Source organism: Oculina patagonica, chromosome 12 (genome assembly GCF_052425735.1).
Source record: "Oculina patagonica isolate OP01 chromosome 12, crgOcupat, whole genome shotgun sequence".
Lineage (NCBI taxonomy): Eukaryota > Metazoa > Cnidaria > Anthozoa > Scleractinia > Oculinidae > Oculina > Oculina patagonica.
Genome location: NC_135769.1, coordinates 6153194 through 6175288, shown reverse-complemented (window position 1 = coordinate 6175288; position 22095 = coordinate 6153194). Strand labels below are relative to the sequence as shown.

At 38.9% G+C, this 22095-nt stretch overlaps 1 protein-coding gene and 1 pseudogene across 2 annotated transcripts in view; both read left to right on the top strand.

The window, feature by feature from the left end:
• The first annotated feature begins 9041 nt into the window (after nucleotides 1–9041).
• LOC144631825 (QRFP-like peptide receptor) lies at nucleotides 9042–11183 on the top strand (annotated as a pseudogene). The gene is made up of 2 exons (XR_013566802.1): nucleotides 9042–9330; nucleotides 9506–11183. The product of XR_013566802.1 is annotated as a QRFP-like peptide receptor (transcript).
• A 1208-nt stretch (nucleotides 11184–12391) lies between these two features.
• LOC144631709 (DNA damage-binding protein 1-like) overlaps nucleotides 12392–22095 on the top strand; it is a 49334-nt gene continuing 39630 nt past the window's right edge. Inside the window, exons 1-6 of the mRNA XM_078490227.1 lie at nucleotides 12392–12677; nucleotides 14746–15005; nucleotides 15535–15610; nucleotides 15855–15969; nucleotides 20973–21070; nucleotides 21509–21667. Coding sequence (XP_078346353.1) covers nucleotides 12468–12677; nucleotides 14746–15005; nucleotides 15535–15610; nucleotides 15855–15969; nucleotides 20973–21070; nucleotides 21509–21667 — 918 coding nt within the window. The 5' untranslated portion in view covers nucleotides 12392–12467. The remainder of the gene's footprint in view (nucleotides 12678–14745; nucleotides 15006–15534; nucleotides 15611–15854; nucleotides 15970–20972; nucleotides 21071–21508; nucleotides 21668–22095) is intronic.

Here is a 22095-nt window from a genome sequence, read left to right as displayed (position 1 = left end):
GAAAGTCCGATGTTCGATTTCGTTCGATTGCCGAACTCAATCGAACTCAATCCATGGATTGAGTTCGATTGAGTTCGATTGAGTTCGATTTTCGAACGTTCGATTTGTTATGCCGGGTATTCCTACGCGGAGCGAAAATGCGTGCCAAATAAAATATAAACGGTATTTGATTTAGAATAAATCATCGGTCAAACAATAACTATAAACACAATAAACACTAAAAGGAAGCATTTACCCGACTTCAGCATTCTCTTAAGTCAAGAAAACTCTATTTGAAGTCAACAGTCCGTGACTGTTGACTTTCATGTCTCTCTTCGATCGTAAATCAAAGTACTCCAAAGTCGAAAGATTATTTCATCGCTTTGAAGACCTTGATGTTCATTTTTTCGGCGGTCGATTATTCTGTAGGGTATTCTCGTTCAACTTATAATTCCCTAAAGGTGTATTTATCGGTAAAGGGATGAATGACTACATTGAAAATTTTAACAGCGAGCCGCGTGGACGCCATTTTGGTCATTTGCTCTCTAGCAAGGAGTGAGAGATTGGGAACCAGTTGGGAAGAACAATACAACCCAAATATGGGGTTTACTTACACCCAAATATGGTAAAAACTAGTTGTACCTATCGGTAAGTGCCAACGAGCGAAATACTCATGTTTGTTCATAAGAACAGATATTGAATGGTTTTTGATATAACTATATTTAAAATGACCAAAATATGGTAAATTGTATTTTAGGTAATATGCGAAAAAAGTGCTATTTCTCTGGTGTTCATAAATGACACAGGCTTGATAGCCTGCGTAGCAGGCGCCGTAGTTTCCAGCGCGCGTATTCTCGCGATCGCGCACTCTTTTAAACACATTAAAAAACGTACACAGATGTCTGCTACGCAGGCTACGGGTTTGACAGATTGATAACTCTTGACAAATCTTTAAATTCTTTTCAACGTTAAAATGTCACAAAATGTAGGCAATAATTAACTATTAAATGAGGTTTAATCACTGTTTGTTAAATACAACACGCGATGGTTAAAATGTTTCCGTTTCATTTCAAGAACTTCTTATAAATCAAATCCCAAAATCAAAACTGCTAAGGTGCTTTTTTAAAAATAATTTTCAGTAATCAGACCCAGTAATGCACGGGTCAGATTTCATTCTCGCATGCAAAGTGTCATGTTCAGTTACGCAAAACTTGAAAAATTTGAACAAAAAACAAAACTTGAACGGTCAAGATTATTTGGAGACAAAATTTTTATTCAAGTTAACATTACATTTGCCGTTAGAAGCAAAAAACTTTTGACTTTCTTGTGTGTATGACATGCAGTAATTTTAGTGAGCGTCGCTTTGTATTGATGTTATTCCTACGCGGGGCGAAAATGCGTGCCAAATAAAATATAAACGGTATTTGATTTGGAATAAATCATCGGTCAAACAATTACTATAAACACAATCAACACTAAAAGGAAGCATTTACCCGACTTCAGCATTATCATAAGTCAAGAAAACTCTATTTGAAGTCAACAGTCCGCTTTTGATTTTCATGTCTCTCTTCGATCAGTAAATCAAAGGACTCCAAAGTCGAAAGATTATTTCATCGCTTTGAAGACCTTGATGTTCATTTTTTTCGGCGGTCTAATATTCTGTAGGGTGTTCTCTTTCGATTTATAATTCCTTAAAGGTGTATTTATCGGTAAAGGGATGAATGACCACATTGAAAATTTTAACAGCGAGCCGCGTGGACGCCATTTTGGTCATTTGCTCTCTAGCAAGGAGTGAGAGACTGGGAACCAGTTGGGAAGAACAATACAACCCAAATATGGGGTTTACTTACACCCAAATATGGTAAAAAAAAGTCCCTTACGCAGAACTTAAGATTTTCTTTGCCTATACACTCATACGCACACGGCTCTATGATTCTGCCGCCTCGACAGCCTCGCCTCTTGGCTCGGCTGTCTCGTTGGCAAAAAGTCCCTTACGCAGAACTTAAGATTTTCTCTGCCTATACACTCATACGCACACGGCTCGACACACGGCTCTATGATTCTGCCGCCTCGACAGCCTCACCTCTTGGCTCGGCTGTCTCGTTGGCAATAACTAACAAGGACAGAAACTGTAACATTAGTAAATTGTTGAAAGTTCAGCCATTTTTAAAAGAATTGTTCATTTTAGCAGCAAATATATGTCTGAATTTATCAAAACCGGGTCAAAGAAAAGTGACGTCAGTATTCTAGAACATGTACGTTACTGTGCGAATTGGCTAAAAACGCAACAAGAAAGGGAAAAAAAGAAAGGCAGCGCCGAAAGGTAGAGAAGAGAGAGGAGAAGAGAAAAAAAGACTGACATTCCCTTTAGTTTTTATATCGTCGAGTTTGGAGATAGTTTCTGGTGAGAAAAAAAAACGAGTTTACAGCGATTTGCACTTAAAACGGTGAAAATTTCCTTGACCTGGTTTTGATAAATCCAGACATATATACATACATGTACGGTGCGTTTAATCTTCATGCGTTTATCTATTCGACGTTGATGACTTCAGAATAGGGGCAGTTATTCACAATAAGGGGCGCTTATTAGAATAGGGGCACTTCTAAGAATGGGGGCTTCTATTAGAATAGGGGCGCTAATTGGAATAGGGGCGCTTATTAACAAAAACACATTCGAAGGGGGGCGCTTATTCGAAAGGGGGCGCTTATTGGAAGGAGGGCGCTAAATCGAATCATTACAGTATCGATTTATTTTTTTTTGCCTTTTTGGCCTGGTAAAATTAACGTCAATTTTCTTGATTAAGTCCGTGAGTAGGAGAATGATCGCAGTTGCTTTTCTATTTTGCGCACAAAAATTCACAACGCGAGGAAACAGTCAAACCTTAGATATCTCATCTTGAGCAGCAAAATAAAAACAAAAAAAATTACAGCAGAGGAAAAATAAAAATAAGGTAAACACGTCTTTGTAAACTTGTGGAACCTTTTTTAGCGAGGCTATTATGATTTAACGCACAGAACGGAAAGAAAGCTTTAAAGCCATTTCTGGAGAAACGACCGAAAGAATAATTTGCCTTACTGGTCTTGACGAGAAACATTTTTCAGCTTTTATTTTTAGCCATAGATCGTACGATCCATGTCGTAACAAGTCAAAGTCAACTCCTTGCTTTACTGACAGACCTAAGACATATGTGAGGTATAATATAAATTTGTATTGACCTCCGCGCTTCTTGTTTTGGTGTAAACGGTAATTGTATACGTCAGATTCTAAAGAATACTATGTTATCTTTGTATCTATGATTTGTAAAAAAATATCGGAGCTCTACCTTACTTCCTCCGAGTTTTAGGGATGTTAAATTTTAACGTGGGGTTAACGAAGATCCTGGGTACGAGGATGACGTAGGGTTTGGCACGGACATTAATTACGCATGCGCAATGATATATTTTTCAAAATTGATGCCCCAACCCCCTCCCCCCCCTCCCACCGAAAAAAAAATCACCATAAAGCATTGCAAAACGCTAAGAAATCGTTTGCCACAAAAAACAATCTTCAGCTATTCCTAAGCAGCTGCTCGTAAATTTGCAATTAAGAGCGTCCCCCCTTGGGTAATGTAAGACCACATACAATATCCGGCCATAATAATGTGTTTATAGATCTTTCGACTTAAGCCCTCGTCACCCCCGTCCCGTGTTGATAATAAAACAGCCATTACACCTTCAACCTTCGTACAAAAATAAGTCAAATCACCTGCCAGACTCTGTTGATATAATTTGAATATTTATAGTTGCACCAAATTGGCAAGCCAGCTAAATGCAAATATTTAACGGCATCCTACTGATAAATATTAATACATTTACAAAGAGAAGCTACTCTTTTCAAAAATACACTTGGACAATTATTGTTCTCATACTGAGTCTGAAATAATACCAATTCTAGAAAGCTGTCGTCGTTTTTTATTTTTTTTTTCCTACTCCCAGAGAAAGTGGGAAAAGGTCCCTTTTTATGATATTATGACATACGCTTTTTCAAAAAAATATTAGCCTAGGGCAAACTTCCTGCTTTACTATTTTTCACTTTTAAGTGATATACATCGTATTAATTATAACAAAAAACAAAATAGAATTTCCGGAAGCTTTTTATGGCGCTAATTTAAGTTTTTGTGTAATTTTGATTGCAAATTCAGGTAGAATATTCTTGAGTGTCAGGCAGCACAATGGAATGGATGCTATTTTTTTTATGGGTGGCGGTATTCATGCAAAGACATTTCAATGCCATACGCACTTTAAAAAGACTATTAAAATGATGTCAGTTTTTACTGACGTACATTTTGTTTCACCACCGTACTATCGTTAGCTGAAAGGTACACAAAGGTTTTTCTGACAATTACACTTTGTGATTACCTTTAATTATTTTGTCTACATGTACAATTCTGGGATATTATAGCGAACAACTGTTACTGCTACTGAAGATTTAGACGAACACTCTTCCGTGCGTCATTTAGAAGTTCCGATCAATTAAAACTGAGTTCTGGAAGTTCAACAGTCTTATTTAAGGTGAGCCTTTTTTAACAGCAATATATCATATATATATATATTAAATATAACTGCAATAGCCTTTTTTTTCTAAAAAAACGACGTCTGTTTTGAAACGTTTTGCTGGTTTACATTTGGCGTCATCGAAATTCTAAATCCTAAACTATCATTAGAGAAGAATTGTAAGGCTATGTTTTTTTGGGACAGACTTGACGCAAATAAGGCAACAGTTTGTAACTTCAGCACAGAATGAAGACAAACAGGACAAATTTTGGTGAAGAAAGTTTTCAACATGATACGAGCGTGGGACAAAGAAAAAAATCTGAGTCCCCGACGGAAATAGAACCCATGACCTCCGGTCCCAAATACCGGTTGGGCGCTCTAACCAACTGAGCTACGAGAGACTCGTTGTGAGCTGGGCCATTTACTAGGACAAATTTTATTCATCGGATTTTTTCACTGATTGTCTTTGTCGATGCTTACTAATATAATTCGGGTGAGAAAATCTAAGCAAACCTTTCTATAAATCAATCAATCCGGTTGATAGAACTCATTAAACATTAACTTTATTTGAGTTCCCCTATGAATTATCACTTGTTTTGTAAAAAAATATTTTCTAAATATTTTGAAATTTGTGACGGTCTGAATCAGCAAATCGTCATCTATGTACAAAATGCCAAAATGGGTTTCTCAGTTCAATACGAAAACGTCAAAATACACTGTACTTTTTATGATCGAGCTATTGTAGCTGTTGCTGAATTGCATTTTAAGACTGTTTATGAAATCAAATGTGTTGCTATGGTAACTAAAGGCCTCCTCCAATTACAATAAGCACTTCTGTTTTAAATATCTACGAAACTAAGTTTGGTTGCAATTTTCGAAGCTGCTAGTATTTGCCACTCTCGCTGACGGTGAATGAGTACGTATCGATTGTACAATTTCAATTACATAGAAAACGGCCTTTACTTGACATGCAATTGACAAAAAATCTACTTCCCTCGGAAGATAATGTTGAATGATGCTTGTATAAAATACATCAAATTATCGAGCAAATTTTTAAAATAAACTAACTATTTAAGCTTATTTTTTAAAGGTAAATAAACAAAAAGAGATAGCTATAAATAACATTGCAATCATATGGGTCGCATCACCAAACAACTGAAAAACATTACAGGTAAATGTTTGATATTTAGCGGACTCATATAAGGAATTTTGTTCGTGAGTGACGAATAAGATTTATAAACTATCCATTCGGAACTTCAGACTGCAAAGTTGATATATCGTTTACGTGGCATTCATTTTGCATCTAAAAAGTGCCACACTTTGTAAATGTTCTGCGTTCATCAGGGCCTGTTTACCTAGAGAAAAGTTGTCCCTGGTAACACCCCTTTGTAACAGACCTGGTGAAACCTGGTTGTTCGCCAGGTTTTTAGAAAAATCTACTAGGGCAGCCTCGTCCCCAGGGCGCTTTTCCCGATCTAAAGGAAAAAGCGCCCTGGGAACGAGGTTGCTGCCAGGGTACACAAAACCCATCAAGCCCCGGCCAAACGCACGCAACATTTCAACGCAACGTATCCCAACGTTAACATTGTTGCGCACAGCATGTTGCAATCGTTTGGCCATCCTGTTGCAACATATTTTCAGAGGTGAGTCTTTGTCCACCAAGTATAAAAATAATTTATCGTCTGTCCCTACCATCTTATCAATTTGACCACAAGCGATGGTCACGTGTTTACTAATTCTTTGCAAGGTTTGTTCATCATTGAAGATAGACGTTTAGTGTCGCACTCTTTAATTTCGTTTCTTCTAAAACTTCCATTTCAATCGTGTCAATTGTAAGACTTCCATTTATAAATACAGTTTATCCGCTCCATTAAAATGAAAAAGTCGCAATAATTGAGATGTTGTCAATTGATCACAAGTAACTAAACAAATATCGCTGAGATTTTAATTTATTACTGCAGACGACACTAAACTGATTATTTGCATATCAATCTTTTTTATTTCGAAAGATTATCAAGAGTAAAAAAAGAAGTTTTCAGCTAGGAGAGACTTATAATATCCCTTTCAGGTCATTCCCTAAGATAACTAAAATATTCACTGTATTTGAAAGTAAAAGAAAAGAACCTTTTGTTTTTCAATATTAAATTCTTGTCGATTGAGCACAAGCTACCAAACAATCATCCCTGAGATTTGGGTTAAGGCTGTAGGTGATATTAATTTAAAACTGATTTTCCTTTATCATACATCTTTTGTTTTATAAGATCAGACCAAACGTGTTAAAAGCCGTCTTTTTCAGCAAAACGGACATCGTTAATTAAATCTCTTTCAAGCCATTTCAAAAGGTAATTGGGTGATATCCACTTCCTTTGAAAGAAGTAATGGTCTCCTTTTGTATTGTGGTGATAAATTCTTTCCGATTATCCGCAAACTACCTAGACAACCATGAAATGTGTGATCAATTAGTGACCAGCTTTTGTCGATAAACGAGTTTATTTTGCACAGAAAGATCAGTCTATGTTTGCTCATGTTCTGGAGATTTACTCGACTTTCATTCGCTGACGGCATAGTGTACCTTTTCAGCTGCATCTGCACTTGACAAAATCGGTAAGAGATGTTTGAGTTTAATTTTTATTCCGATATGCTGCCATTCAAAAAATAATTCTACAACTTTTAAACAGGCCACGAGCCAAAAATATATTTTAAGATCGATTTCGTGGTTAAACTGAGCTGACAAAAGTGAAAAAAAGATGAACCACCAACGCTTCTTTGCGAACTTCCAGCATCCATGCATGAGTTTCTTTTTTTTTTTTTTTTTTTTGGGGGGGGGGGGGGGGGTCGAACGACGGTAAACGGAGAAAAATGGGGACGGCCTTAACATCGACCACTTCTATACGAGGCAAGAGGAGCTCGAAATCAAGGAGACAAATGAAACAGGAATTCGACTGTCCTTTCCCACGCTTACAAGGGATATAATAGGTCTCTTGTCTTAGCCTTCATTACTCGGTACAGTGCTACTCCGAGCGAGAGAGCTTTTCACACGAGAACTCGCAAAGTTAGCTCGGGGGACAGGGTGACCCTCGACGGAGGGTCATTCGCTTTGAAGGTAGGGTGACCTTGGGGGCGAGCCAACGTTTTTCAATGTTAACACTTTGGCCATTTTGAACTCGGCTGTCAGGGAAAAGTCTGGACAGTCAAAGCATACGTGAAACCGGAAGGGCTAATTTTTGGCTCGGTTGGCAGGACAACGTTTCTCATATCTAAACGTAACGCTCAATCAAATATGGCTCAGATGAGAGGGTAGCCCTCCTATCAGGGACAACTAAGTGAGTTGCATCTCTTAAATCCAAAAGATTTAAAATTTTGGCCTTGTAGCGCGCTTTCTGATTGGTCCAGGTCAAGACGTTTTACACGAGGCTATGTAAACGCAGTTATGACGCATCATTGCATTTTGTTGGGTTTATTTTATCAAGAATTAAAAAAATGTCGCGTTATGTTTACATTACCTTGATGCAAACGCTTGAAAGATTTTTAAAGATTTCGAAAGTACTCAATAGGCAAACCCTGGCCTGGCGGCTGGAGTTTACATAAACTATCGAATTCACGCTCCCAAAATGTCTCCTATGTTTCTATCACTGAGGCTCGAATCATGCTATGAAAAGCCGGAATCACACTAGTGACATAACGATGTCACAACATGAACATAACGACATACAGAAAATATCAGTATTTTTCTTAATGCTTGTGTTGTTCAGTCACGCTGCAAACACGAAACGTGAAACGTTTGAAAGATTTTTAAAGATTTCGAAAGTACTCAATATGCGAACCCTAGCCTGCGGATAGAGTAAGGTAATTTTTTTGCGTTTGCGTGACATTGCCGCTAAGCCGCTGTTACCTCGTTATGTTAAATGTGGACCAGGCTTTAACACGATCGCCATTTCCTATTTCAGTATATATTTCAGTAGAGGTAATAGAATACATAATGGAATAAAAGAAAATAGAATGCAAAAATTAAGAACACAACAACACAAAATATAGAAGTAGTAATGAACCCAACTTACTAGATTTTATTGTTATTAAAATTACGTTTTTCATCAGACGTATTATAACGAACAAATATGGCGCTATCGGAAAGGCTTATAAAACAAATTAAAACTGACGTACTGAGATTCAAGATGAAATATTAATGCATATATCAGTGATTTTATGCTGTGCTATAGTTATGCTTATTGCAAAATTCCAGGCTATTTCGATTTAGAAATGAATTCATAGCTAATTCATCAATGGGTGGTAATCGAATAGTCTATCATAATTTTTGCAACCATTGAAAAGCACACGGTGACATCTGTTGAAAAGTTCAATATTCGCACAAATTTGTCATGCGATATACTGCTTGATGTCAAATTTGAAAAATGAAGTTTATATAGATTGTTTATACAGATTATTTTGTGTCCATAATGACTGTGACACATAGGAGTTCGGAACACTTGAATGTTGTAACAGTATCGTTTTGAATGTAAATGAACCTCTACATCAAGTTTAGGGGCAAGACAGGTGTTTTGAAAACTTTCATTTTCAAATCATTCTCAGTAGGACTTTTTCACTTTTTTCAGTTCTTATTAATGTCCTATTATATATAAGTTATATATATATATAACTCTAGGCTCCCTTAAAGCACTGAAAGCTTGAGTCTGAGAGGAAAAGAAAAAAGATTTGTGTGCGGCATGCTAAACCGGGCCATAAATCCATAAATTTGAAACGAATAAGAAATAAGCCAAGATGTTTGCTTCTTAGAGAGAACGTTTTTACTAAAGCGGCAAGGTATGTCGGGGAACTCTGTTTGAAAATCGGGACTTTTTCATTCATTTGCTGTTGCGGTCGAAGACGTATTGTAATTTTCTGGTGGAATTTCATTACTTCAGGGCAAAGCCAAGCAGCGGAAAAACGTCTGGGTATTGTGTTGATGTTTGTTTTGATTTATCTATTGCTTTTTTAGGTCCCAAAAGAGACGGAAATTAAACAAAACATGTCGACGATGTACATCGGCTTCGCCATAGTCTTCTCAATGATGGTGGTAGTAGATCTTGTCGGAAACACCCTCGTTATTCTTGTGATCCTGCAGAACGAATCCATGAAGACGCCCGTGAATTATTTGCTAGTTAATCTTGCTGTTGCAGACATCCTTGTTGGTGTGTTCTTCGGGATACAGTTCATCGTTACACCGACTCTCACACATCCAATAGGCCGGACTGGGGATTTACTATGCAAGCTCGTCACGGGTGGTGTCCCAGGGTGGGTGGGTGGGTGCGGTTACGTCTGTCTTCACACTGGTTGCCATAGCAATCGAGCGTTACTACGCTGTCATGTTTCCCCACAGCCAAAGAAAACTGACAAGAAGAAAGATTGTCATTTTTGCGATCGTAAGCTGGGTTCTCTCTCTCTTATGGTCCGGAGTCGGATTTTTTATAACAGTTTACAACAACGAGATAAAAAGTTGCGCTCATAGCTGGTCGAAGGAAATTTATGCCAATGTGTACACTGTCGGGTGGATGTTCGTGGCCGGGGTTATGCCTTTGGGTGTCATGGGCTTCCTATATGCCCGTGTTGTGCACCGATTGTGGTTTACAAACCAAGAAAGCGAGGCTACCCAGGTGGCTTTGCTGCGCTACCGGAAACGCGTCACCAAGCTTGTCATTGCTGTAACAATCGTGTATGCACTTTGTTGGGTTCCTGAACTGACAATTTACTTCTTGGGCTTCACCGGTGCTATCCAGTTACGAGCGATTCATTTCAACATCGCGTCCGCCCTGGTGTTTTTCAACTCAACTATTAACCCAGTTGTGTACGCTCTACAGAGCAGTGTAATTCGAAAACATCTCTGGGACCTGATTTGCGCCTGCTGCGGAAGAAGTCGCAGGTCGAACCGAGTAGATCCCGCGTTAGAAGGATCGTCGATCGCGACTGCGCAAAGAAGACCACATTCTGTCAGTGACAAAAGGAAGGAGTTGGAGACTGCTTTTCAAGAAGACATAATATAACAACTTTATATAAACTCCATTAAATACTTTTGTCCAAAACGCGTAACGGGACGATATATTCGGACGCTCATTTTTTTAATCCAACATAAATGATGATGATGATGATGATGATGATGATATGATAATGATGACGATGATAATGATGATAAAATCTTTATTCATGTGTCGTTGTAAACTGAATAGCCGAGGGAAGATCTCTCTACTAACAGGGGACACCTAAAAATATTACTTAAGGCTAAGGCTACGTACAACAATCTTACACTACAATGCAGAAGTCCTTAACCCTAAACGCGTCTTTGCCTTATTCCATATGCAAAGGTAAGCTTATACAGGTATACACTTAATACGATGTTATCGAATAAAGAATATTTACTTCAATACAACAAATTTATATAACGGTCGTTTCTTGTATACATAATGTACACCATTTTCAATTTTGTAAAAAGAGATCTCAGTACTTAATACAAAGCACAAAGAACTAAGTTTCGCAATGTTTTTCAACCTCTAATTTCAGAGATCTACTACTTTAGACAGAAAAAACGTAAGCTTGGCCTGTGTCCGTACATGACGTCGCTGATTAAGTTTAATTAAAATTCTTGTTTTGAATAAAATCAAACCGTAATCAGTCTTTGCCCTTTACAGTCTCATTATTTGTGGTAAAAAGGGTATGGCGATACTCTTAAGTTGCTATGTCGGTGGTGGTTGTGGGTCGTTGAAAGCTGGAGGATTTTGAGGTTCTCATTCAGAACGTTTTGTAGATGTGGTATGTAAAAGTTGTCCTCATCAGAACAGAGCATGGCAAACCTGTCACCCTGCGCTGTTTCTTTTTTAAGCAGAAGTCAAGTTACTTTTTGTTATGTAAATTAGATTTTTCCAAAAAAAGATGATTTTTAGTAATATTTTTTTGTCTTCGACAAGCAAAATCGCTCAGAAACAAGTTACTTTTGGTGGGACGCTATTTTTGAAATTTAGTAACAACTGTGAAACCCTGCTTTCGAATTTCAATACATCTACAGTCAACTTCCACTATAATAACGGACACCTTCGGGACCACGATTTGGTGTCCGCAATAGAGAGAGTCCGATCTGTAGTAGCGGGAGTTATTTTCAGTAATTCTTATTCGCCGGGTCTTAAGCTCCTGTCCGTAATAACGGGGTGTCTGTAATAGCGAGGTGTCCGCAAGGCGGAAGTTGACTGTAGAGTGTAAAGTGCATTATGCTTCAATTCGTCTCAGTCCCCACTCTGCGTCGCGGAAAGCACTGGTTATAAAAAGCTACCAAAGCGGCATTGAACGCGCGTTCTTATTTGATGGCTAAGCGCTTTCACGAAAGGTTTAAAAGATATGTAAACATGGTTATAACGGCCGCGGTGGGGGGGGGGGGAAAAAAAAAAGGGGGGGGGGGGAAAAAAAAAAAAAGGGGGGGGGGAGGGGGGGGGCCTTATTTTTCCCCCCCCCCCCCCCCCCGTTATTCGCTCCCAAAAACCGAGAGCCTGGAAAAAGCTAGGTTATAACATTTACACCTGCATTTACAAGAAACGGTAAAAACGGCTGCTTAAAATTTTAAGTTATTTGGGAACTGGGATTTTGGCGAATTTTCAATGGGATTTGGGTCACTGTGACTGATAATTATAAACAAAGAAACTATTAAACTGGGACTTGGATTTGAGAGAATTTGTGAAAACAATTGGCTGAGAAATGGGATTTGGGCAAAATTTGGGCCTGGGAAATGTAATGGGATTTACACCCCCCTCGAGGGATCGAGGCTCTACATTTCGCATACATAACGTAAGCAATGTTCAACAAGATACCGCTGCATGATTGCTTATTCGTGGCGTATTTTCGCGGTTCTCGAGTGCTCTTCGACGCCATATTTGTTCTGTCGAGTGAAAGATCTCCGAGTCTTCTCCTCCGAACAGAACATGGCTCATAACTATGTAGTGACGGCACACAAGCCTACAGCCGTTAATGCAGCAGTGGTAGGCAATTTTACAGCTGCAGATGATCTTAATTTGATCATTGCTAAGAACACACGGCTGGAAATCCATGTTGTGACTCCAGAGGGCTTGCGACCTCATCTCGACATTGGAATATATGGACGAATTTCTGTTATGGAACTTTTCAGACCTGCGGTGAGTTTTAGGGTGATGCTTACGTTTTCTGAAACATACTTTTTCGTCAATTTGTTTTCCGTGATAATTTGCAGGGTTAATTCAAGCTTGAAAGCCCCTACCATGTGATCGATTTTAAATAATTTCCTTGCGTGAAATTTCAAAGGGCCATTATTTGCAATGGTATCTATAACATCCCTCTTCTTTGCTTAAAAACTTCCTTACTACCTAATCCCAAGGATAACATTAGACCTTCCTATTGAGTTGCACTGCTCCAATCCCGGAAAAAAATAGACTTATTGAATTTTATTTTTCAAATAAGCACAGTTATCAAAATTCACACATGCCAGCTAGCCTGAATTGCTGGAACACTTTGCTTTAAAACAAAGTATACAATGTACAAAATTTGCTAATTTACATGCACTTGAGACTTGAAGCATTTCCCTGGCTGCCAAAAAATGATTCTAGTCAAAACAGGAGCAAGCAGAAATAATCTTGCAAGCAGGAGTATTAAAGTGAAACAGAAGCATTTTTTTTCTAGGCACCCGCATCCTCATGCTTATGTTTTAGCAAGATTATTTCTTCACATGTGGATATGGAGGGGTGTACCATAAGGTGAAAGGGGGCAGGAAGGCTATGGGAGGTGGTAGAGGAATGAGAATTGACTATTTTTTGAGTTATAAGGAAGGGCCATTCCATTTTACATCCACACCCCCCCCCTCCCCCTGTTGACGAGGTAAGTCAAAATTGACCCTCTAAGAAAAAAAAGATAAAAAACCCTGATTTTTCTAACCCATCCAGGGGTTTCAATAGAAGCCGGCAACCGGCGTTCGCCGCCTCTTTCCTCATCTCCCCTCTTTCGACCTTCCACAATCCTGGGTCACACTTTCTCCCTGATTGGACGCTCTTTCTGGTCCATTTTTTTCCTGCGGTCCACATTCCTCACATCTCCTCCCCTCTCGCTTCGCCTCTCCAGCGCTCTTCTTCCCAAGAGATATCTTGGTCCCGCCTTTCGTCCGTGATGCGCTCGCGGGGCCTGGGGGTGTCCAGGTGGGTGCGGCGTAGTGGGTGGGCGAATGAATTTTTCTATAGTTCTATTGGGTGACTGGTGTTCCGTTTATGTGTTTAGTAATCCTCACATCATCGGAGGAATATTTGCTTTATTGTGTTTCACATTTTTTACTAACTGGGCATCCGTTTTATTTTTTTTCTTTCTTTGGGGTGCGGCTTATCTCGGCGGCTAAGTTTTTACGGTATATATGAAAATTCCAAATTCATATTCTTGGGTGACGTACCTTTTAAACTTCACTGAAAAACTAAAAATAGTTGTCACTAATCTGTTGTACTTTCTTTGGTGCGATGCAGGAAATGGCATTTCCGGGCCTCTAGATTTAAAAATTTTCTGGGGGGCATGCCCCCAAACCCCCCTAGGGGGGGGCCTTCGGCCCCCCTTGTCACGCCGCCTACTATGAAAGGGTCAGCCGCCTACTTCAAAACTTTTGAAACCCCTGCCCATCAGAAAAAAGCCAACTTTTCCTCTAACCCCTTCAGAAATATTTGAAAGATCAAAGAATGCTGACGGATCTACCCCCCTCAGAAATGACTTTCAAAAGCCCTTCAGAAAAACTCGTCAACAGGGGGGGTTAGGATATAAAATGGAATGGCCCGAAGGGTATCAATAAGGGTATCATAAGAATGGTGAATAATAGTATATGGAAAACAGGAAAATTTTTCTGGTTTCCTTGTTCCCTGATTTCCTCTTCTTGCTTGGGCTCAGCACTTGCAAGATTACTTTAATGTGTGATACCTGATGACTAAGGATAATAACATTAAATTTTGTGTTATGGCATATGTTGAATTACGATATGTCTTAAAACGTGACTACAAATTTGAAGTTTTTGCTTGGTCATCTAAAAATGGTGGAATTTGTCGAAATCCCCTCCATAATTTTTTTGACTAGTATGCTTTAGGATCCCATACCTTGGTTTCCAGATTCTTTTTTAGGACAACCTGCTGTACCCATTTACTCAAATCTTTTGTCCACATGTGCTAAAATTAATGAATGGCATTTTTGTTTGTTTTGTTGTAGAATGAGCCCCAGGACCTTTTATTTATTCTAACAGCAAGATACAGAGTATTTATTCTTAGTTACAAACCAGAGACTGGCGATGTTGTTACCAGAGCTTGTGGAGATGTCCAGGATCGCATTGGCAGACCATCGGACACGGGTTTGATTGGTATTATAGATCCACAGTGCCGTATGATTGGTCTTCGACTTTATGATGGACTCTTTAAAGTGATTCCTTTAGAACTGGACTCCAACAAAGAACTCAAAGCATTTAATATCAGGTCAGGCTAATAAATTTTGACCTTTTTTAACTTATTGGACATTAAGTGTATTATAAATTAAAAAGCACAAGCAAAAAGCAAAGACATGTGTTGTGTTGGAAACATTAACAAATTTTGGTTGGGAATTTCCTTTCAGGAATAATATTGTTGCATTTGAATTTTTCCCCAAGAACCTGTTGTTTTAGTCCAACCATGAAAATTGGCATGTTGGTAAAAGCTAAATGGCCTGAAACTGGTGTAAAAGATACAAAACTGTAAATGGGACATGCATAATTTTTATTTTCGTACTATTCCACCAGGAAAGCAAAACTACCTTTTCAGAAGTTCTGTTCCTCTCGGAACTTTTCCAGTGGAATAAACTAAAACGTTGTGTTCCATTTGCTTCCCAGCCAGAATTTCTGGAAATACTTTGTAAATGGTAAACAACCAGAGTTTTATTTGCACCTCCCCCTCTTTTTTCCTACGCTCCAAATTTCATTTTTTAATTTCATTTCATCATCAATTGACAGTAATGTTTGTTTTTGTTTAGGCTTGAAGAACTCCATGTGATTGACATTGCATTCCTTCATGGCTGCCAAGTCCCTACAATTGTTTTTATTTATCAGGTAATGTACATGTTGGAGAAAGATCACGGTAATTAAAGTACAGTGTATGTACAGTGTATTAATTATTTAAATGTCTTGAAGATGCTCTGTGCTTTGATCCTTGACAAGGGGAAAATTCCGTTTCAAACCATCACTGCATTGTGTCCATGCATATTCACGCAGTAGAAGAAGGTGAAATTAATGAAAGGAACCTCCCCCTTTGACTATTCCTTGAGCCCTGAAGGTCTATTCTCTCTTTCGATAGGATCCTCATGGCCGCCACGTCAAAACATATGAGATTATACTCCGAGATAAAGAGTTCAACAGAGGTCCTTGGAAACAAGATAATGTGGAGGTGGAGGCATCGAGGGTTATTGCAGGTACAGATAATAAGCTACATTGTACACTGTTAATGTGCCAATCAGAGTAAACCCTAAACCCTCCCTTTCTACAGTGGCGCACCAATCCCCCCTCTGGTGGGGGGGGGGGGGGGTATTGGTCCTGGGTATTGGTTTTAAAAAACTTGCCAAAGTTGACAAAAGCTGGTGGACCAAATTAAAAAAATATATATATATATCACATTCTCCTCTCTTAATTTAATAAATTACTTTTGGTCACTTTGCAGGGTTGGAAATTAGCGCTCGCCCACTCGCCCAGGCGAGTGTGAAAACAGTCGGGCGAGTACAAATCACGGATCACTCGCCCGTTTTGGCGAGTATGATTTTCAATAAATTATTCAAAATAAGGGTTACCTTTTACTTTCCACTTTAAAATAATCTACACTATCTACAAGCCGATAGCTTTCCAACATTTTGAAATCTCCAACAAGGCAGACAAGGCTGTGTTTGCGTTCGTAAACAGACAAAAATGGCTTCCGTTTGGTGATTTTTACATGATGGACGCGCTTGTAGAAAGTAATACCTCTGGTCATAAATAAACTGACTCGTCCACAGAGCCGCGAAACAAGGCAAGATGGCTATTTTCCCGCCTCTGTTTCTGTACAGTTTCAACGCAAACTACAGGAATTTAGGAATACGTATCAAATTAAACTGCATTTCAACTTTTGAAGTAAGTGTGCTCGTGTTTTTATCGTGGAACTTAAGGTCGATTTTTGTCGATTTTTCGTTGAAGAAATAAATTTCAGTCTGTATCGCGATCGACCACCACGGTAACAAAGCGTGATAAAAAATGATTAAAAATTTAAGTTGTACATTTTATAAGTGGGCGGAGGGGGGCTAAATTTTCTCTTTAGAAACTGGGCGAGTGAAAACTGATCTCGGCGAGTGCAACTTGAAGGTCACTCGCCCAGATGGCGAGTGCTCCGAAATTTTAGTTTCCAACCCTGCTTTGTGACCAGTGTACTGTTAAATAACTACACAGTCATGTAAGAAATAACAATACAATCTTTACCATGTGAACTAGCCGATAGTTACTCAACCCTCCAAGTTAAGACCATTTTAATTTTGGAGCTGGCGACTAAATTGGAACTGAAGTCGCCAGACTGGCGACTAAAATTGAGAAGAAGGATTGAAAGCGTTAGCTTAATTTAGCGACTAAAATTTTTCACTGGCGACCAAACTTAAGCAGTCGGTGGCCAAATGGCCACTTAGGTAAAAAATAAACTTGGAGGGTTGTTACTGTAACTAATGACTGTTTAAGGAAATCCACGTTATTCGGATGTTGCTGCTTTCATAGACATTTCCTCTGCCTCTTTGCTCAGTAGTAAGCATACAGTACCGCCTGGAATCATATGCACATCAGCCGCGGGTTTCCCGAGGTGGACGCGCGGGTAGTGCACGCGGTTTGCCCGTGCGTCCACCTCGGGAGGAACGAACGAAGCACGAGACGAAACCGAGACGAAACCGAGGGAATCACGCGTTCTTCAAAGCCGCGTCTTCGTGCTTTTAATTGCCTTTGTTAGCTTTATTGTTGCTCTTCATTGTTAGGTTTTTGACACCGTCACCCAAGAGATTTGATCGGAAACCACAACAAACAAAAGAGAACGCTGGTTCGTCCAAAAAATCAGCGGAATAACCCGGAATAACATTTTGATCCCGCCGCCTGCGAAAAACGTGCGACATTGAAGAGAACGTTTTCAATATTCGCCTAAACATAGAAATATCACAGGATTATTTCTTGCCCTGTTTTAAATGTACTATAAACCGCAGCTACAAACTGAGTTGACGAGTTTTAAATCGAAAATCTATCAAAAGTTGTTTGCTGTTCACGCTTCGATTAATTTCATTCAAGATTTGCATAGTTAAACATATGTTGACGCGTACTTGTCCTCGCGTTGTCTTATTTGTTCTGTTTTTTATCAGACAAGTAAATATTATTTCGCCTGCTTGCACTCAAATTCATTTTATTACCGGTTTTCTTGTCCCTTTGCAATTTTTTTAATCAGAGACTGCCGGACACAACCAGTTGAATTTTTGCATATTCATTCGACCGACATATTTTAGGTAGTTTTCCGCACGATGTCACAAAAGTTTTACAATCAAAAATAAAAAAAGATCAAACCCTAAGAAGGAAAATTATCGGCACAAGATATGAGATTTTAAAAAATACAAAATCTAAACGTGCAACGCAAGCGCTCGTTCATTCACGTGGCAATGTTATGTAATCGAATAGCACGCGTTGTTTGACACTTCTCAGAAATCGATCAACTTTGCTCAGCTTGGTCGCGCGCGAAAATGTTTGTTCTTCTTTAGGACTCTTAAAGAAGGGAAAGAAAATTTCTGAAACGGTCAGGGAATTACAAGATGTAGATGGGTTGGAGATCGAAGAAAGAACTGTCGGGAAGTTGTTGCAGAAAACACAATTTGTCAATTGCCGAAAAGCTGCGAAATGTCAAGTTTATTCATCGATACCGAATGTCTGGAATGGCGAGACAGGATTCATGTTCTTTGTAGTTGTTTCTGACTACCATCGAGCCGAAAATCACGAACCCAACGTCAAATTTAGAACTGACCGTAAATAGCTATTCTGATCGGCGCGAAATAATTCTTATCGGCAAAAATCTAGTTGAACGGCAAATGAACTTTTGGTGGATTGGAAGCCGACAATTGTCGGCATTTGTCGCTCGAAAGAGAACAGATTCCCCGCAAATAAATGTCATTGATTTCTTAATCTTCTGTGAAACTTTTATTCGATCTTAATAAACGCTCACCTTGTTAAGTAACAGACTTTAAATACGTTCGTTTTCATAACTAGACATTGCAAGAAAACATGACAAGCGTGACCTTTGCGACCTTTATTTACACACAGGCGTCGATCTGTCAGATCATTTGAAGATAAGAAATCCTTGGCGCGGCTGCAAAAAGATTTTCGCTTCCTTCATTTTCGGATGAATGAATCGAGAGAAGTGCTTTTACAGGCCTCATTAATTTCGATGTTTTCATTCACGTTTTGCATTTTTGAAAAAATTAATTATTTCGCGAAGCGACAAGTTTCGTCTCAAAAGCTTCTCATGCTAGCACGCACGGAACATTCAATACGAACCCGTGAAGATCTTGAAGTTCAACAAAAATTCACCGGTAATCCCATAAAAACTATTTAAAAGAAATTTGCATTTCGTTGCTGAATACGGTGTAAGCAAGTGGTAAATGTGAGAAAAAACCCATTGAAACGAAAACAATAAAAACAACAATAGCCGACAGATCCTTTTGTGTCGGCCTTTCGTCCATTTGACCGAAATGAAATTCTGACCTCGGTTTTCATTCGTGAACCGCGCGGGTTTCGTTCGTGAACCGCGCGGTTTCGTCTCGTTCCTCCCGCGTGCAATTCACGCGTTCTGCCCTCGAGCTTCACGCGTGCCAATGTGCATATGATTCCAGGCGGTACTGTAATAATTATTAGGAAAGTCAAATCATGGCTTTACATCTTGGTGGAACGTGACTTTCTTGCGAGTTCAAAATCCAATAATCTGGGGATTGTGCACTTTACGTTTACATAACCCAGATTATTGTAAGTTTTGTTTATGGCCCTGTGAGTCTGAATTTGGAGAGTTTGTAGGAGGGTGCTACATGCCAAGTGCTTTACAATAATTTTAATAGTACTTTAAAAATAGTAAGTTAGTAACAAAGCAAAAATGGTTTTTACCTTGTGAACTAAAATTTAGTCACTCTTCAGCTGTATATCATATTCAAGGAAAACCACTTCATTAGGATGTAACTGCTTTGGTGCAGATGTTTTCTTTGCCCCTTTTGCTCAGTAGTAACCATATTACAATATATATTAGGGAGGTCAAACCATCACTTCCAAGAGAAAGTTATATAGACACCGTAACCTAAGAAACTAAATGCAAACAAAATACTAAGGTACTGTAAGAGCACAAAAAATGGTTGTGTTGATTGACTAGCATGAGGGGCGACAAGGGTTAAATGCCACAGAAGTTTCTAGAGGAAGCTAAGGCGATAATTGCAAATGCCGAACATAAACACATTAATCTGGGGATTGTACACTTTATGTTCACATTTCCCAGGTTATTGTAAGTTTTGTTTGTGGCACTGTGATTGTGAATTTGAAGAGTTTGTGTATGGGAGAGTAGTACGTGTCAAGGGCGTTTAAACCTGGTTTTCACTAGCGACGCAAGCATAGGCACAATCACGCAAAAAGAACAAATTGATTCTTGTTTTCGTCCTTGCCGCAAGCACAAGCACAAAAAACTGCAATGAGTTTGTGCTTTTGCTTGAGTCGAAGCCATTTTCACAGTGAAAAAAGAGCTGTTATTCTCGCGCTCGTACTTGCGTCGCTAGTGAAAACCAATTAATTTTAGTATGTTTAAAGGATCTTGTTTACTATATATAGAATATTGGTCAACAGTCAGTCAACATATCTGCTGATAGTCGGCTGATTTCAGCCGACGCTCTGTCAAGGTACTTTCCTGCCAGTTCAAAATCCAATAACCTTGGTATTGTGCACTTTATGTTTACATTACCTAGGTTATTGTAAGTTTTGTTTATGGCCCTGTTCAGTTGAATTAAGTTTTCTTTTTTTGTGTGGGTAAGGCTGTACATTTTAACTTACTTTTGAACTGCGTAGATTTACTGACAAGTCACATTCATGAACAGTTATTATAAATAAATACATGCGGACATTTAGAGTTATGTGAGGTAAAATGCATGCAAGAAGGAACAGGTTTACAGCTTCTGGAAATATAATCAATTGTATATGTACATTAAATTAACAGCTATAAGAAAACAATTCCCTTGTTAGGCATCAATGTGTAAAATATGGCTCTATTCAAACTACAGTGTAGCTTTAGCTAATTGGATGTACTTGAATAGAATAATTATATTGAACCAACCAACAAACAAAAAAACAAACAAATAGTTTATTTTCTTCATGTGCAATAATTTTATGGTCAATAATTGATGTTCAGTTCCAGAACCACTAGGCGGGGCTCTCATTATTGGACAAGAATCTATAACTTACCACAAAGGAGCTAATTATCATGCTATTGCTCCTCCTGCTTTGAAGGTAAACAAGATTATCTTACAGTTACACATACACTGTAATACTGAGTATAATACAGCAGTCTGTTAATCTACCACCAAAAGAAAGTGGCTTTAATAACAAGGACATCATAGTGACAAAGTTGCCGTTTCAATGAGGTGTGATTGTAAACAATGATTATCAAGACACCCCCCCAGGTATCAGCACTTCCCTGGGTGGGATGCTAGTCCTCCTCAGCTTACCGTCCAGGCACTTTGTCAGGTTGTTGTAACAATACACCAGTAGCAATTGTTACTCTTGGGCTAAGAGAAGCACTGTGAAGCTAAAGCCAGTCTTGCAACACAATGATCCTGGCCAGAGCTCGATAGCTTTGAGTCACTGCACCTCTCAAAGTCAGTCTTGCCTACACATGTCTAACATAAAATACGATTTGCAGCTCTCATCTCTTTGTCATTATTGCAGCAAAGTACCATCACTTGCTATGGTAAGATTGACGCTAATGGCTCACGGTATCTCTTGGGTGATATGAATGGCCGACTATTCATGTTACTTCTTGAGAGGCAAGAACTAATGGATGGTAGCATTGAAGTCAAAGATCTTAAGCTGGAACTTCTAGGAGAGGTAAAGTACATGTAGCAATCAGCACACAGTCACTTACAATTGTACACTTTGGCTTGAACTTTGTGACTTATGTGTAATTGTCGTAATGGTGTACTATATCCCTTTGGTTACTACAGTTACTGTATACATTATCATCATCATCATCATCATCATCATCATCATCATTTCTCTTCATGCCAGACATACTTATAATTATCAGGGCTGTAGTTAAGGGCTGTAACCCATAACACATAATTTTATTCGGGCTGTGTTCACTCAATGTTATGGGTGAAAATGTAAGTAGCGATAACTTCAATGTAACAGCTGCTTAAAACCTTAATGACAGCCCTAATTGTGAGGGTGCTAGACATGTAGTCCCTACTGGGGGAGAGATTCACTGGCTCTAATATTTAAGCCTGTGCAGAGTGACTTACTTGACTTATGACCAA